At 37.1% G+C, this 18,571-nt stretch overlaps 1 protein-coding gene across 1 annotated transcript in view; it reads left to right on the forward strand.

Annotated features, from left to right (window-relative positions):
- Positions 1-18,571, forward strand: part of LOC108760906 (protein embryonic gonad) — a 38,119-nt gene that overhangs the window by 9,785 nt on the left and 9,763 nt on the right. The window contains exon 2 of the mRNA XM_018507182.1: positions 4,637-4,714. Within this exon, the coding sequence (XP_018362684.1) occupies positions 4,637-4,714 (78 nt within the window). The remainder of the gene's footprint in view (positions 1-4,636; positions 4,715-18,571) is intronic.

The following is an 18,571-nucleotide window of genomic DNA, read 5'->3' on the forward strand; positions in this document are numbered from 1 at the left end:
TGGTTGTAATACTGGTGATCAGCTGATCAGATCTGATCCAAGCAATTAAATCAGTAAAATATCATGAGTCATCAGACTCAAATTAGTTGAGTTTTATTAATTTCAATTCTAATAATATAAACAGTCAGTAATTTCTTTTTCCAAAAAAATATTTATCTTTTACTATCAAATTGCTCGTTTTTACTCAATACTAAGAAAAATACATTAAAATATTTAAAAATTTTATCTAAAAATCCATAAAAATAGGAGTTTTCGATTCGAACCAGGGGATGGTCCGATTTGGAATCATTGGTTCCAAATCGGACCGGAAAAAGCGTTTTTATATTTTCCATTACAGTTCAACACAGGTGAGAGATACGTCAAAATAGTCTAAAGCAAAAATGAAGGGAATTAAATGATCTTTCCAATGGCAACTTCGATTTTACGATCGGACTTTATTTACGCTTTATAGAGAGCAAAAACTGCAAATAGGTTAGGTTCTGTAATAGTAGGGGAGAGTGGTCCGATTTAGACCACTCTCCCCTACTATTACAGTACAGTATTAGAGTACTATTACAGTACGGGATTACAATATTATAACAGTACCCAGAATTAGTACATATATTGTAGCTAATATCGATATTGATTTTTAGTACCGTAACAGAAACAATACTATAACAAAAATCGTTACTGATTCATAATATATTGCAACAGTACCAAATATTAATACTAATTTTTTATATTATAACAGTACTAATACTGTATAAAAAGTCCGTACCATTTTTCTATATCGCAAAAGCCGTATTGGCAATTAAAAAAAGTTACAGCTTCAGCTTTAACTCCAAACGGAGAAGGCAGAAGTGACGATGCCCGTATTTCATAATTATATGTCGTAAACATATTTTTCACATTTTTTCGACGAATCTGCGTGAACATTTTCATTCATTTCCACCATAAAAGGTATAAAAGAGGAAGAATTTCGTCGATTATGAAAATGATGATGAAGCGGCGCATAAAGTCGGTACGGAGAAAGGATTGTAACGACAGTAACAGGGGTAAGAAACAACAAAGAAAGTGCTCCCGACTCTCAGGTCAAAAAACGCCTCATAAAGGGATAAACGTCACACAGGATTCGTGTTTAATGGCGCGTAAACTACGATATACCTCCGTCTGCAGGTATATGGGCGGCATAGACGCGTGTGAGCACGCATATGGAAGGCTTAGGATGTGACCCTTCCGATTTCATCGTCATCGTTGTCGCTATCGAGGCTTGTAAGTTGATATTTGGAGCAGGTACGGCGAGTCGATCGACTTCATTAACGCACCGATGCCAAGCAAATATTGACTCTATCCACAGAAACTGGGGTACGAGGTACCGCATGTTTACACTGTTGGCTCCCCCATGACCCCCTTTTCTTCTTGAGTTCTTACTCTTCTCTTTTTTTCACTTGTTCACTGCGTGCATTGCACCATGAACTGCGATCCACCGAAATTAACGACATCGGTGACTAAATTGAAAGAATCACGCCAATTGTTTTTTTCTCTCGTCGTCGCATCGATGCACGTATTGACCACTGACTGCGTTCAACAGAATGTTTATTTTCCAACTGTAGGAAGTTTTCTTCGCTAAAATAGAATTGTTCTCATACATATAACAAAAGCTTGCAATAACGTTGCTGCAACGTTAATGCAATATTGCTGGAATATTGCAATATTGTTGAAATTTTTCTAAATTTAAAAGTATAATCGAATCAACACAAAAAAAACTTCGAACAGTTGCAAGATAAACATTCTGCTGAAAGCGACCATTGATTGAAATGTTCTCTGATATTGTACGAATTTGTATGCGAGACGAACCGGCAGGGTCGAGCAGATATTTCGAAGTCAACGCAACTTCGCGTACAAAGAAATCGATCCGTCGCAATAATATAAATTAACCTTGGCCCACATTAATCTCCATGGACTATCTACCGATAACAGTTACAACGTGATTTTTCGTAAAATCAATAGGATCAGCCACGTAAATGGTACGGTTTACCAGTTACGGCGCAACGCACCATCCACCGCGAAGATCTGACTTATGCTCTCTCTGTGATTTATTGCAAATCACGGCACATACACCGCTTGCTTCTCGAAGGCATACTGTTCCCCTCGGTTATTAGGGCGATGGAATTTTTTACACTACGCTTGCAATTGCTCCACCTCCGACGTTTGCATCTCGGCCTTTACCTCTCGCGTCTCGACCTTTCGCGCTTATTGTTTTCTTCGTGTTCCCGACGTGCATCTTGCGCCGTTCCTATATCTGTTCGTTCGAGAGCACGCGCGATCCGGTGGCTCCGTTATATGTATACTTTGCTCTATTTGGTTTTGTATTAGGTTTCTCGTTGCTCGAACTCTTAAACCCACTTAGAATCGAGTCTCGAACTCAAATACGTTAGAAATGTCGGGAAATAGTCGGTCGAGATCTTCACACCGAATGTTTTCAGTACGAACATTTTAAAAAGATTATTACAAAAGCGCATTATTTAAATCCTATCATATATTTGAATTACCTTGCTTAAACAGTATACTTTAGAAATATTATACTTTTGTGTGTGTGTGTGTGTGTGTGTGTGTGTGTGTGTGTGTGTGTGTGTGTGTGTGTGTGACGTGTGCGTGTGCGTGTGCGTATGCGCGCGCGCGCGCGCTCATTTTACATATGACGTTATTTATATTAATTTAGTTTGTTACGAATGTTTTAAAATTTAAATCTATTATATAAAGAAGAATATACGAGTCAAGATATGGTTCTTAAAAAATGGCATTGCAATTAGCATCGAAATTGGCACAGCATGCGGACGTTAAAATCATCAGCTGATTAATAGATCGTTCTTATGATTGTCATAAACAAAATTTGGCTGATCAAGAGAGCAGATAGAAAAGAGAGGAAGAATTCTTTGCTTCATCAACGAACGCACAACGAGCGAAGAAGGAAGGTTAGCGGGTGTTAAGCAACTGCGTCGTGAAAAAATTTAAAACCTTAATGAACCTGCGAACCGATTCTTCCTCTCCTCTTTTTTTCCAATTCGGTCTTTTTCCATTTTATAGTCTGTCTTCGTCGGTAAATGCGAGTGAGACAGCCAATTTTCTTCAAAGGCGCAATTACAAACATTCGGCAACACGCGCGAGATCGTGTCGTATCGGCCTAATTACCATCACTTCGAATTCTCGTTAAACTAGTTTTTTCATCCATTCAACAGCATTCTTTCAAGGAACTTTATTTTTCGAATTGAATACACCAACTTAAACGACTACCGGTCACAGTTATATTTTTAAATCAACGAATCCGCAGGTGATCTCCGTCCCAAAACGACTCACCAGTGTTCACGGCGACAAATGCAGTTAATTTTTTGCGTGCACTCTTAACGTATCATTTGACGTGCGCAGCTTGTCACAATATAGTGTCAAGAGATGCTTATAAAAAATACAAACCAAGAATCAGAAACGTAAACTTTTCACAGTGGCTATTTTGGATAAAATTTCCCATTTTTTTCCCATTTTTACTTTCTCTATATGTGTCTTTTGCGAATTGTAAACCTGTATTTTGCACTCATTATCGAAAAGAAAGAGGACACGGTGGTGACTAAATTATAATTTCATCGTTTTTAGCTATGCCAAAAACTAAATCATGTATATATCTCTCTCAAATACAACGGTATACAACTTTATAAAGTTATGAGTCATAAACTTCTGGTTTCTCCAATTTTTCTATTAATTTAGAATCAGAAATTTTTATACCGCAATGATCGAAATACTCGCACGACGAACATCGACCATAACATTCTTATCGGATCATCAATGGTCTAATTTTATTCCAGTTTATTCGAAAAATAGGTTCCTCGCTCCAACACAGTCGAGGCAGATGGCACCGTTTGCCGAGATAACGCTGATTTATGACACGCCAGTAGGTTAAAACGAGTTTCGATTCGAGTGTTACGAGAGAAGGTGGGGAAACGTAGATTCAGGAAAGAAGAGAACCTAATGATTTTACAGATATCCATTTCATGCCCATAGGCGAAGATCTAATCGACCCAAAAAATACCGAATCTCTACCGAAAGATATACACAAAATACTCTTGTATGAACGTGATATATCATTGTGAATTTACGTTGTGCTTTATGTAGTGTAGTTTATAGATGTAATAGATATAGACGGCACATTCTCTGATCTTAACTTTTGTGCTCCGTTAGAAAGAGAGAAAGAGATATGCTTCACTCGTTATATCGATAACGACAACTTCATAGGAATACACAGTCTATTCTTATTATGTATGGTGTAATCTAAAAATACTTAGGCGACTTCACCGACAGAATAAAAACAACCGAAATCAATAGATGTGACTCAGGATATTTTCTCCATATTATCACCGTTAACATACCCACTTAATCGAAACTTCAACATATTTCCAATTACTGTTCTCGTACTCCAAATCCTGTTCGAACATCCGTAAGATATCGTGGGAGGAATAAAAATCGAAGCGAACGTTGAAAACCGGTTCGTCGCCCCACCATCTCGTAACACCGCACTTTATTCTTCCAAGGATGAGCCGAAGTAACTGACTCTGATCTAACTGACTATATCTCGTTCGAATAACTTCTATAATTTCTATAATTGCAGATGAACCAACAGTGCAGGGTATGCGACGAGCCCGCAGCGGGGTTTCATTTCGGAGCGTTCACATGCGAGGGTTGTAAGGTAAGAAGAATCAGATAATGATGAAGTTTTGTAAATAATGAGATTGCCAGATATAAATCCCGATTACATTTCGCGTACGCGGACTTTGTAATGTAACGCCGAGAATTCACACGACGACATCTCGTCATACACTTCGTTCATTGTCGAGTCGCATGTTATGTAACATTTGTGATGCAAATTCTACACTTTAAAGAATAACACAAACCTAATTACGAAGTCGAACGTGACAGTTTCCGTCACGTTTTTAAGGAATAACTAAATAATTTTATCTTCACATGACGCGAAATAACTCGAACTTCGCAATACATGGTTAAAAGAAAATCAGTAAAGGATTAAATAAATGATTTAAAAGATAAAGAAATACCTATGCGACAAAATATATTTATATAAGTATATAACTTAACCCGTGAAAACGGGTTTCCGAAAAATATCAGACAAGACTTTTCTACTTTCTAAACAACTCTGAAAACATAAGTTATTTAGACTTTACAGTAGCAATACTCTTTCAGAAACATTAGTTATTTAGGTCTTACGATAACAATTCTCTTTCGATCATCTGTTCTATAAAAACAGATAAATACAATAAAAGTTTAGTCAGAGAGAAAAATATACGAAGTACATAAGGGACGATAATACAATAATTCAATAGTAAAAAAAACTATTATCGCGCGCATGCATGATGTTTTGTACGAAATTTAAATGTTTTAGATTATAAATTAATAAAGAGAGAGAGAGAGAGATTGTGTATGAAACAAATTAAGGAGGGATATACAGTCAAAAAGATGACTATTTTTACAAATTTTTGTGAAACTATTAATTTTTTAATAGTATCCTGGTAGAAATGTATGCAGTTTTCCTAGACATCTATTCAGTTACTATCTAATATTACTGTATTCGCATTAATTGTGCCAATACTGAGTAGAAAATGGACAAGAACTTGATAGAGTCTTTATTCTGATTAGAGATTAGAGATTTTATTCTGTCCATTTCACGAGCAGTTGGCTTGCTTATTAATCAATTTAAGATCCATTGTTATGTTTCTATGCAGTAAATGGATCCAGATTTTAGGCAACTTTTGTATGCAGTAACTGCAAACAAAGCGTTACATCCTGACTGGGATCCTAAGTAGTTTTCCTTCTCAGTTACTAGACAGAAGTTGGTGTAACTGTTTAGTAACTGCTAAAAAAATGAATGAAATTTCTACCAGAGTATTTTTACCAATATTTTATATTAATGAGTATTACATAAAATTTTTGTATTAAAAATATTAACAAATAGCACCAACAGAACTGTTGACGCCAAGCTCCGTAGAATTCAGTTTATCTGAAACAAAAAATTCACTCAGATCTATGTTCCCCTCCCTTTTTTTTGTAATATTTAATTTCTATCATTAACGAAAAAATAATGTAATATTACACACACAAAATTCAGAAAGAAAATAAATATAGATTTCGAAAACGTACTATTTTGAGAAGAAATATAATAAAGTGAGACGGTGATTTATTACCGATTCGTCTTCGGAAAGACAATCGTCGGCAAAAAGCGGACGGAAGTAGTTTCTACGGTATTAACCTGCTGCGAAGACTTCGTGAAGTCGTAAAAATCGATACACCGGGAATGAGTTGACGTATGCGATGCGTGCACGCGTTTCGCACTCTAGTTTAAAGAAGAAGCAACTCAAATAAGCCGTGACAAATGCGAAAACGAAAAGATTGCTGTGGTAGGGATCCTCGTGGTAATCACGGTCAACGAAAAGAGGTGAGAAAGTCCGATATGTGAAAAGGCGAGCACACGAGAAGTAACTGAAAAAAAAACTTCTGCGGTTCGAATCCGTAAGTGGACGAGAGACTTGAGCGCGACCAATCGATTATCTTGGATCGTCCCCGTTCGACCAAGCTTTGCGTTGCGGTGAATCGCGATGAGTGTTCTGGAAATAACGACGTATGGGTTGATAACATATCTCGAAAATGCACCGCTGTGTGTTTACCTCCACCGTAACAATCACATAGTAAAAGATGATTCAATTTTTCTTTAGCACTTAATTCTGTCCTGTTACACTGCAGCAACAATTTGAAGACCTTACGACGACATTACCAAACAAATTCTTCGGAAAATCATCTTGAAGGAACCGACATGTCCGTTTCTCTGAGACAAATATAGGATACGCGTAGAAGCGGAAAGTTACGAAAGAAGGGATCTTGTCTCGATCGCGGTTTACTTCCGCGTGTCGAACGCGAGGGTCGACACAGTAGGGAGTAATATTCAACAGGTGGATTCCGGGTTGTGCACGTGCATCGGAATGCGTACGCCTATAGTGCGCAAGCACGCATATTGTACCGACAAACTACGACGGCGACAACGACGACGATCGAATCTCGTTAGACCGCGCTTTAGGTCTTCGAGGGATGTTGACCCTTGGCTCTCGTCCTTTCATCCCACTAATGTGTGCTATACACCGTAGAATATCAGTACTGCATACTAAGTGACCCATCCGATAGTAATTGGACCTCATTAAGGCAACAACGGGTAATGGTTACTGCGGCTCGCGCGCTCGGTTTCCCGGAGACGGAGTAGCAGATAACGCCTTTTAGGTCAATTAGACTCTCCTCTTGAACGAAAATAAACTGGGAGACTCTAGGAAGGAGAAGATATCGCCTATGCCAGGATCTGAAATAAAAGAGGCGGTTGAGTGTCTCAATTAAATTTGTCAAAAATCTATCGTGGGTTGTTTCTTGTAACATTTTTAAATAATGGTATCGAAATTAACCTCAATTTGTATCACAATAAGAAAGGTTTTATTACATAGAATTAATAAACCTTTGAACGATATGAAACCAACTCTTATGCGTATACGTTTTGTCTTATTTCCGTTACATTTACGATCGCTGGTCATCGATTTGCGATGTAGTCATTATCATTCATATGTAAGTGAAATTAATTTAAGTGCTCTGTTTCGCATGTTTAATTAATGATCGTGGATGGCCCGATATGATTGTACGAAATGCAATACCGTCCGAGAAATTAATATCACCATCATATCGCGTACGTCATTTTAGTTGTATGACTATATACCAGCGAGACACCATGTGGATGCTCTCACAGAGTTTCGATGCTATCGCGAGAAATATAACGGCGTCATCATCGTGGTCCTGATATGGAAAGAACAGAAGAAGGATGAGAAGGAAGACGGCACGAAAATGTAGCAGCGAGAATTATGCGCATGCATATTAACACGCAACAAGCATCACAAGTGCACACCAAAGTCTGGTTTTTCATTTTCTGATTAAATTGTGGTTAGACTTAATCTGATGATAATATAAATTTGTATTTTTTTCTGGCTATGGTCAATTATTTTTAAAGTTACCATTACAAAGCCATCAGTTTAACGTTAATCATAGCTAGAAAACACAATTTTTACGTCATTATCAATTAAGGTTACGTCTAAATCACAAGTTAACCAGGAAATTAAAAACCGGTTCTTAGTTCTATAATCTTCAGTTTCTAGCTTAAGGTTTCAAGTCAAAGTTTTTAGTCTCTTCGCGGAACGAACGTTTGGAAATATTTGAAATAATTTAACGGTTAGGTCGTTGCGCACCGCGGTCACGGACGGAGAAACGATCGAGGGACATTCATTAGCATACTAACGACTGCCTCGAATTCTCTGCGTAACATCGAGAAGAGGGCGATCTTTCCCGTTCCCTTCTGTTTTCTTCGCGCACGACGACGATAGCAAAGCAAACGATGACGACGACTATAGGTCCATTTCACTCTACACTCCAGATCTTTCCAGTTTCTTCCTATTTTTAGTATCATGAAAGGAACGTGCACGTGTTCTGCACTTATAAAAGATTGAAAATACATATAATATCCTCCAAAACATATCAAGAGTAAATCGATTATTGACTGAGCGATATCAATATCTTCTGCAATTATAAGAATAAGATGTTCTTTTGCCAATTCATGTCGAGGAACAAAATAAATTTGAAGGCAATGAAACGAATCTAGTGTCAACATGTGGTAAGTTAAATAAATGCAAACGTCAGGCATAGAAGGCTTTTGCTTCTTTTAAGTAAGAGAATACCGCGGCTAATTGCGCCATAATGTAAATGACTCGTGCGTGGACGATGCGTCCCTGTTTCACGCCTTGATTTCTCGGAGTATATCGACAAAATTTCACATTTGTCGTTCTGAACGCGCTCAAATAAAGGAGAGTCAGGTCGTTTGAAGGCCGAGCGTGAAGCAGAGCCGCAGGCAGGATCGCCAAAAGACACCAATTCGTTGTGACGCGTCGCATATGAATGCGAGCGAGTGGCTTAACTTCTTCCTCTCTCGTTCCTCTCGTTCAGCTTCGTTGTTCAGTCAGCCCCGGTGCACTAATTTGCAGAATCTCGTTCGCTTGTTAAGAGAATCGTGCGCCGGAAGGCGACCGAGATTCAGGTCAGGCGTCGCGTTTATTTATGATGCAAATGCCATTGTTTTTCAGGGCCTCAACGGCCTGCGCATTATGCGCGACCGACATCGTAAAAATTCTTTAACGCCTCTCGCCTTGCTCCTCTCCCTCTCTTCGATCGAAAAAATGGCGCATGATTCAGGGGACACGTTTATTCATCGTTCGACAATGAGGACCCGTCCGAAAAGTCGAAAGCACGACGACGACGACTGATCGAGGACAGTTGAGGCACAAAAGCGTCATTCCTGTGACCAAAAGTAGTCTGGACTACTTTCCAGGCGAAGGAGTCACCACATTAAACTCCGATTTTTTACGATCTCAGTCGGGTATACGCCAAGTTTCCGGCGACGTCGAGAATCCGAAAAGACACTTAGGCGAGTAACAATGATTTCCGGCAAGTGATACACGATCGAACGGCGGAAAAGGATAAGACGGTTCAAAGAGTCGACAATGCACGTACAGTGCATAGAAATTGTCCTTCGAATGTTTAAGCACTGCGTATCATAACGATTCGTAATATTCATTTGGATAATCTAACGATTATACACTTGAACTTCTGTTAAATCAGTAAAGCAATTTGACGAGATAAAATAACATACGTAAAGATAATATGAAATGTCTTGAGAGATTAAGCGGATATAAAAAAGATATTGCCGTTACGGTCGCCAAAAGATTAAAACGTGAACAGATGGCTAGCGATTAAGCACACACTTAAGGAAAATCAAGGAGCACGTTCGGAGTCTTTGACGACGGCGAGCGGAACGAAAGTGGCAGTCCAGCGAAGGAGATAACACTCTGAGAATAGCGTGGTAAAAATTGTTCAGCCGTTCGATTTCCTCGAGCACCGACGATTTCTCGGCCGCAATAGATTGTCGGAGTCCTGTCACGAACGACAGATTAAGTGACTAGTTTGGATTTTCCCTTTTTCGTGCTAACTCCGAGTATGCCAGTCCACTCTCGTACAACGATATATATCGGCTCGTGACGCCCTTTAAACACTGCCATCGGGTAGGTCCACGTCTCATATGTCACCGTCGAGAACAGCGTTCTCCTTTTGTCGCAACCAATTCACCTCGTGAATCGCGGCGATTCGCACAAAATCGCAATGGTCAGCAAAGAAAAAACGAGTTTTTTACTCCGATTGATCAATCGCGTTATGCGTAAATACAACTTTTACGAAGCAAAGTTGCATCTGTACATAATGCGATTGATCGGTGAATTGAAAAGTATATCGCCCGTATTCAAAACGCGCTTTTATCGATAAAAGCGCGTTTTTATCTCTGAAATTCTATAATATGCGTAACGTATAGTGTTAGCGTGCTAACATCGTTATAAGCGCGTTCTGAACACGGGCCTATGTATGCATTAAGCACGAAAAGGATTATTTTTAACTATTTAAAAAATTAACTATATAGATCTAAATTTTTTGATAAAAATAATTTGTTGGACTAAACAAAAAAAATTATATAGGACGCTTAAACCGATTGTCATATCAAAATTTTTTTTCAGCGTTGCTTAAGTATCCTACACAATTATTTTAATAAAGTCCAACAAAATTATTTTTAGATCTGCATTCTGATAAATTTTGAGATACTTCAGTAAAATCGGTTTTTCCGTGTGATTATTATTATTATTGGATATAAGAGAACAAAATGAATTATACAATACACGAAAAAAGAGAAAAAAGAAGAGAAAGAATGAAAAAATAGACACCGCACTCAAAAAAGTGATCTTGCAATTATAGCGAAAATTATCTAAATACGAAAAATAGCTAAAATAAATAAATTTCTAGTAAGTACTGTGATATTGGATATATATTGCATCTAATCATATAGAGGATAGAGATAGAATTTAGATTTGTGTTATAATCTATGCGTATGATACATAATTTTCTATCAGATACAAAAAACAGCTATAATTCTAGCTGGAGCAGCAAAATATTTTTTTGTGTGCGTGATAAGAAAAAATGTGTTTAGGGAATATACACTCGTATTAAGAACACCGTAAAGCTGATTATGGACAATCTTTTCATGATATCTCTACTGGTACAATTAGCTCTCTCGTAAAGCGACATTAAGATGATCATAAGGTAGCGCATGTTAACATACGGTAAGAATCCGCGAGTAGTTCGCAGTTCCTTCTCGCGCCTGCCTTCCTAACTCGCCGCACGTCGTATGTGTATGTACACGCGAAGCGGATCAGTCGCAGACTTCGTGGAAGCGCTTTTTAACTGCGGCATTACGTCTTCTAATTGCTGGCCATTTAAGTACCGCTGCGAAACAGATACCACGATACTAGAAGACCGCGAGCGAAGAGCGCAAGATTCGAGGAGTTTAGCGCCGGCCTATGACAGCACTCGAGCGCAATCGTAGCATTCGATAATTGCAGACGCGGCAGATTGCACCGGTTCAGGTTGCGACGTGTTCAGTTTTGGTAACGCCGAAAGCCGCCTGATCTATCCCTATGTGCTAGATCGCATATCAGTATTATATCGTATAGAATTATTTTCGCTACATGACTAAAATGAAACTGTAAAAGAATCATCGAATCGATTTGACCGGTGATCATTTTGCAATCGAATATCTGCTAATATATAAATAAAAAAAAAAGGAATTTTCGTTTTCGCTATTTTGCTCTATATCAGATACGTTTATGGGCCTTATCTTTATTCTTACTTTTTCCATCATTCTTAGACTGTATCTTGTTTTCATGTTTTCTTCTTAAATTAAAATTTTTTTTCTATGATAATTTTTTTAGTTGTATCACTTCTAAAATAAATGAACGATATAAAAATATTCGCAATATATTTAAGTTCAGGTTTGTGGATTTGTCTAAATGACAAGCCTAAATGACTGTGTCCTAATGGCAGATCAGTCACCCCAGCGGAAAAACGGCGACTTATTTTTCTGATTGGGCGGCGTTGGTCAACACAACTCTGAAACGTCGCGGCGTCGTTCAGGAAGGAAACCGCGAACCGCGCTTCAGCACACTGCGGTGATCAACCGATCGTATAAAGCGGCGATTTATGATCGGTATGAGTACAAGTACAGTAGAAGGGAAGAACTGCGTACGTATGTGGGCCAAACCGCGCGGTGACCGTCGGTTTTATGCCCAGTTTACGAGCTAATAAATCGCGATCTATGAAAGGATCTGTCGATCCGACGTTGTACGCTGCCGCCTTGCCGACAACCGGCGCTTCGAATTATTACTAAACTCGCGATTTCTAGAATGTCATCCTTATCCATTATAAATTAAATCTTTGCCCGCGAAGAATAATAATAACACTGAAGAACCAATTTTAATCATTTCTTATATTCTTTTTCAGCAGCTAAAAATATAATACAATGTAAATAAAAAGGCATATAACCACGAACGCCTGATATCGATGGCTTAAAAATATTGTATTTGATATAGTACAATAAATACACGTTTAATTAGTGTAATACTGAAGAAGGTCTGATTCAAGACCGAAACGTTTATTTATTGTACTATATCAAATACAATATTTTTAAGCCATCGATATCAGGCGTTCGTGGTTATATGCCTTTTTAATTACATTGTTTTATATTCGTACCACGTATCTAACCTATATTGTTTAAAAATATAATATACATAAGCATATATTTTTGCTATTTATTAGTCCTTTTCATTAAGTTCCTTTTCAATAAGTTGCGAGCTTTAAATAAAAAAAATATCGTATCAAAGAGACGCCGAGATGGTCACGCGGCAATTGAAATGTTTAAGATTTGAATGATAATACTGCAACGTGAGGACGGTATCGGCATCGCGCAAAGGGTTGATACGATCGCGTGAACTAAATAGCAAAGTCTCACGAGCACGAACGACCGACGATTCTTGCATGTGGCCCAGTTCACGCCCGAGCGATCGCATCGTTCTGTTACTACACAAACGGCGCGCCCTTGGGAAGCAATAGTTAGCATTCAGCGGACGCGCGACTTCGTAAGTCGTCTTCGTGGTCGTCGTTGTCGTCGTCCTGCGCAACCGATGTTCAACCGCGACGTCGACCTCACGTCTACAAACGCGGTCGATCTTTTCAGAACGATCGCGTTACGCAAACGAAAAGAGACCGATTGGTGCAATCCTAACAAATTCGTCGAAGAGAAGAGAGTTAGCCGTTGCGACTAACCGCAATGAGCAAAGGAAACGGCAGCGAAGTGCGACGTGCGACAGGACGCACGTGTTGTCCTAAATGCATACATATGTAATTTACCTAAGCTGTCTTTGAAATGCAGACGAAAGGGTTGCAGCCGGCTACCGTTACCGCGCGGGTCAATGAGGATTAACGAGAGCCCATCGCAAGTGTCAGACGTTCTCCAGATGTCTCGTCTCTTGGCTGTCACGGAGTCATAGAAATATAGTAAATTTAATCGAACACTTCTGTTTTTGACTTGTCCCTGATTTTTATCGCTGTCATTAATTGAGCTTGTTTAACACTTGTCGTTCTTTATATATTATTAATGCATATGCAAGATATTCAGGATGGTAATAAATAAAAACATATTTTCTATCGTTCGAATAAAAGCACCTGTCACTGTAGTTCATCGCAAACGGAAACTATTATAGCATCGTTTGCTCGAAACTTAACAGTACATATTCTATTACTTTTGCGTTAACGCGATAGACAACGATAGAAGACTACCGTTTCCATTTATTGCTACGTAGTCGCCTAGATATACTGAATTACATGATCGCGTTTTATGCTAGAGCAGACGCGAATTGCGGCTCCAATAACGAAAGTACATTAATAGACAATCAAGTTTAACGTACAAAGTGGGATTGAAAACATGATTATTTGGTGTACGATGTTATTATTATAGCTTTCTCCGATTTTTTCGTTTGCTTAAATGGAATATCAGAACTGCATCATTTATCAAGATCCTAGTTTACTATTTTTTTTTTTCAATAATCATGTCCAAAATATGTTTGCATAAAAAATTACATATATTAACACACATAAATTTCGATTCTTAAACTCCTGGCAGCCTAGAATGAAGAGGCAAGGAACTTTAACACACATACGTATACATATACCATCTCTCTTTTTCTCCGTAATTGTTTCCATGTCAGAAATATTAATACGAAAAAAAATTCAAGTAGAGCGCCATTTAAATGAGTGATAGCGCACTTCAATTCGTAAGATAATCCGAAAGGCTAGAATTAGATTAGAATGATAGAATAGGTAAATCATGGTAGAATATGTTCGCCTGAGACGCATAATAGTCCGAAGAAATAATTCTCGGGTTTGCGGTGATCCATTTTGCAGAGTTTTCAACTGTCTCCGTGAGTCGTATCTCTTCTCGCGCGTTCTTCACCGAGAGAAGTCTTATCTCTTCTCCTGAGAAGCGGATCTCGAGTATAGCTGTACACGCATCCAGCGTCGTTCTTTTTCTCTCCCAAAGGCAAACGCGAATCGTCCTCGTGCATCAATCCGTACTCGTCTGTCCCAAGAAGAGACCAAGTATATATATTTGAGTGCTTCCTCTTCCTTTGAATTGAGGCGGATTCTAATGTAAGCAAATAGCTTCCGAGGACAAATCCCTGCGACCATATCCGCGCACCATAAAAATTTCTAACATACGATCTTGCCGTTCTCAACACTGACCGTAAAGCGAAGGTAAAACGAAAGAGAGAACCGCCGCGACGATTCTCTCTGGACGATTAACATCGTACTATAACTCACTTTTTAAGCATTTTAATTGTTCCGGAATATTATCTTATGACGTTCAAAACTTTATTTCAACTTGCTTTAGTTTATGCTATAAACTAAACTTTTGTTCTTTTATTTTTATTCTTTTTCCGAGTAAAATTAATAAGAGGAACTAAACTACATAGTAAAAAAAAGCACGTATAATAAATATATCGTTGGAGAATAAATTTGGCAAGGGATATCACCAAATACTATAATTAATAATTATTATGTCAAACAAAATGTATCGCTAATATGTTTATACGCGTCAGCGGTGAAACGGAACGCAGTGCTACGGAATACTTTCCGCCTGCCGAGAGAGTACCGGTTTATTAAATTTTATCGCGCGCGTGCTTACTCTTCGGAGAAACAGACTTTCAAAATCCGCGAGAGAAAATCAGCATACAATAACCGGCGCCCATTGTTTCTGTAGTTAGGAACTGTCGTTGCGTGCCTATCTGCAATTCAATCAGTGCAATACCGTAGGATGTGGAAGCGTTCTGTGTCGCACGTGATAAACTGCCCTGCGAATGTGTAATACGTCCAAAACGTGATTTCTAAGATAATCATGATTGCGAAACTCCCGCTGAAATAACAGGCCGATAATAATTTACTACAATTTTGACGAATTAACTATATATAACTCCCAACTCTCTTGAGTTAAATAACATTTTGTTATTTTTAACCTCTATGTACGTCAAAATATAAATCAATCTATTTCTGTGGCTAGTAATAAAACAATATTCGTATGTATTTAGTAAATAATTAATTAAGACCAGTATTCGTAATCAGTTCTTATATTTAAGACCATTTTAAGTGCAGCCTTAACATATTATAAGCCAATCACAGAGCTGTATTAGCATTTCAAGACATTACTTATTAAGATAGTCTTAAAATAAGAATTAGCTATGAATATCGACCTAAATTTGAGTCAAATTTAATACCATTTTCTTGAATTGTAATTCTTAAATTGTTTAATTCTCGAGCTAGATCATTTAATCAATTGTTTAAATTAACGACGATAATGAATAGGAGTAGAGGTGACCTATAAAAATAATTCAAAATAACTCAAATTAGGTACAACTTGACATTATGAATTTATCTAAATGTATTTCATGCCACCTCGAGTCTAAACATTGGTTGTAATTGTGTATTAAATTCTTTATTATAATAATATACGTTTCGATCTTTGTATCGGATCCTTATCAATATTTCTTAGATATTACAACTACATCAATGTGCTTCCTAGAACACTAAATAGTCGCATCCTTATTATCAACAATTTGCTTCATTAATTTAATATACATAGAAATCAACTAATTATTATAAATCAACTTACATGATATATTGTTAGTATGTATGATGATCGCTATACTGGTCATGTTGATAGTCAACAAGCAACTGTTCTTGCTCGCGTATAACCTATTCTTCTATCTCAAATATACATATGATTCATATGACCGTCAATAATACATAACAAAAAGATTAAAAACTAAACTTTAACCAACAAACATTCGTATGCTGAACTCAATCTCTCCATATCAGTCTGTAAATTTAAGCTATTTTCTTGTGTATGAATATGTATCATTTCAGGTGTGAGACGTTTATTCAAAATTATTTCTTCATCAAGAATTTCTACGTCATCCCATGTTAAATTCACATCCCATGAGAAATCCAATCTATGATCTGTAATTACTGATTTTTGTTGCGTTTTCCAATTAATATGATTTCTATGTTCTGCAATTCTAGCATTGCAATTATCACAAGATATTTTATACACTATATTGCTGTAAAGCATTTTATTAATTTTGTCTTTTTGTACCTTGATTATGCTATTTAATTTGTTAATGCCTTTGTATGCCATTTTAATATCCTTATATTTTTACTAAAAAGATTTTTGATTTTATTACCTAAACTCGAAATAAGTGGTATCGTGAAAAATTTAATATTATTAATATTCGTCAATTGTTCAGCTACATTATTATTGTGATTACTTTGATTACTTGTGTCCATTTTCTTATAAATCCTTTTTCTCATTGTGTTAATTATTAATTGTAATGGATATCCATTTAAAATAATAGCATTTTTATTACCTTATCTAAATTAACTTTGTGGAACGTAGGATGAGTATATACATACTAATAATATATTATGTAAGTTGATTTATAATAATTAGTTAATTTCTATGTATTAAATTAATGAAGCAAGTTGTTGATAATAAGGATGCGATCATTTAGTGTTCTAGAAAGCACATTGATGTAGTTGTAGTATCTAAGAAATATTGATAAGGATACGATACAAGAATCGGAACGTATATTTTATTATAATAAAGAATTTAATACACAATTACAATCGGTGTTTGGACTCGAGGTGGCATGAAATACATTTAGCTTTATTCATACGAGTTAATAATCAAGGATTTTCATATTGATTATGAATTTAACAGTGTAAACTATCGCTTGACTAATTTTTTTATATTAAAACATCACGCAATTCATATATTATATACAAATAAAAATGACGCGAATGTTTAGATCGGATGACACAAAAAATAGAAGCTTTGACGTTACTAATTGACTAAAATATCTTTTATCTTAACATTCCTGTATCAAGACGCCAATGATCGCGCGAATGTTTTTCAATCGATCGAAGACAGGATGCTCATCAATGCGCATTTGCATCGTTGATTTTGATTCGCAGAAATATCAATGCCTCATCAAATCAACCATCGGCCATTTATCAACGACGACGCTCACTAAGACTCGTCTCGATTAGAAATCACTCGAAACGAAAACGAGAGTACTCTACGGTTGGAATAAGTATGCGGAGCACACGAGGCTCAAGGTCCGTTCTACCGAATGACGTCAGTGCGTCTCCGTCGGTCTTCGTCTCATTCGCAATTTCCACGATCTCGTTTCGCCAGATTTCTTGGAGTCGCGCCAAATATCTGTGATGTCGAATGATCGCCGTTTCCGAATTTCGTAACATTCTACAGATTCATATAAATATCATGCATTTAATTTATCATATTATTATTTCTATAGATACATCTAAATCAAGTAAAAAATTAATACTATTACAAGTCGACATTGGTCATTCGTAACACATGAATAATCAATATCGGTTTGTAACAATATTAACTTTTTGTAGTCTGTATATAATTTCATATACACATATATATATGTATTTCTACACATTAAACTCTATTTATAGATAATTGTTTTCGCGGTCTTCATTATCTAATTATATGTATTACTGTACAATGAACGTGCTTAAATTTATAAATAAATACGGAGTGCAATTCAACGGTAATGAGAAACGGCAACAATGATTGCCTCTAGGCGATCTCTCAAGTTGCAATCCAGTAAAAAATGGTTATTCCCGATTATTAGTATTCCAGGTAAAACAAACTGTCATACCGTGAAGTGTTTGAATTTCCTTACGTTGCGCTACGCTTTGCAGGTGCATTTCATTAGCGGATATGAGCAAATTGGACTTATCTTGAAAGCATCGAATGGATTCCGCGACGTGTAATGAAGCGGATCGTGATTTACGTGAATGTTTGATGCGTCTACATAATCGCAAGAATACACAATTATTCCGTCGTAATGAACGCGGATCTACCATGAACGACGAACGATTAAAAATAGTCAGACGGATCCAGTTACGTTTTTTATTTTACGCGGAACGCGTAACCGCC

The sequence above is a fragment of the Trachymyrmex cornetzi genome, unplaced genomic scaffold (genome assembly GCF_001594075.2).
Source record: "Trachymyrmex cornetzi isolate Tcor2-1 unplaced genomic scaffold, Tcor1.1 scaffold230, whole genome shotgun sequence".
NCBI lineage: Eukaryota > Metazoa > Arthropoda > Insecta > Hymenoptera > Formicidae > Trachymyrmex > Trachymyrmex cornetzi.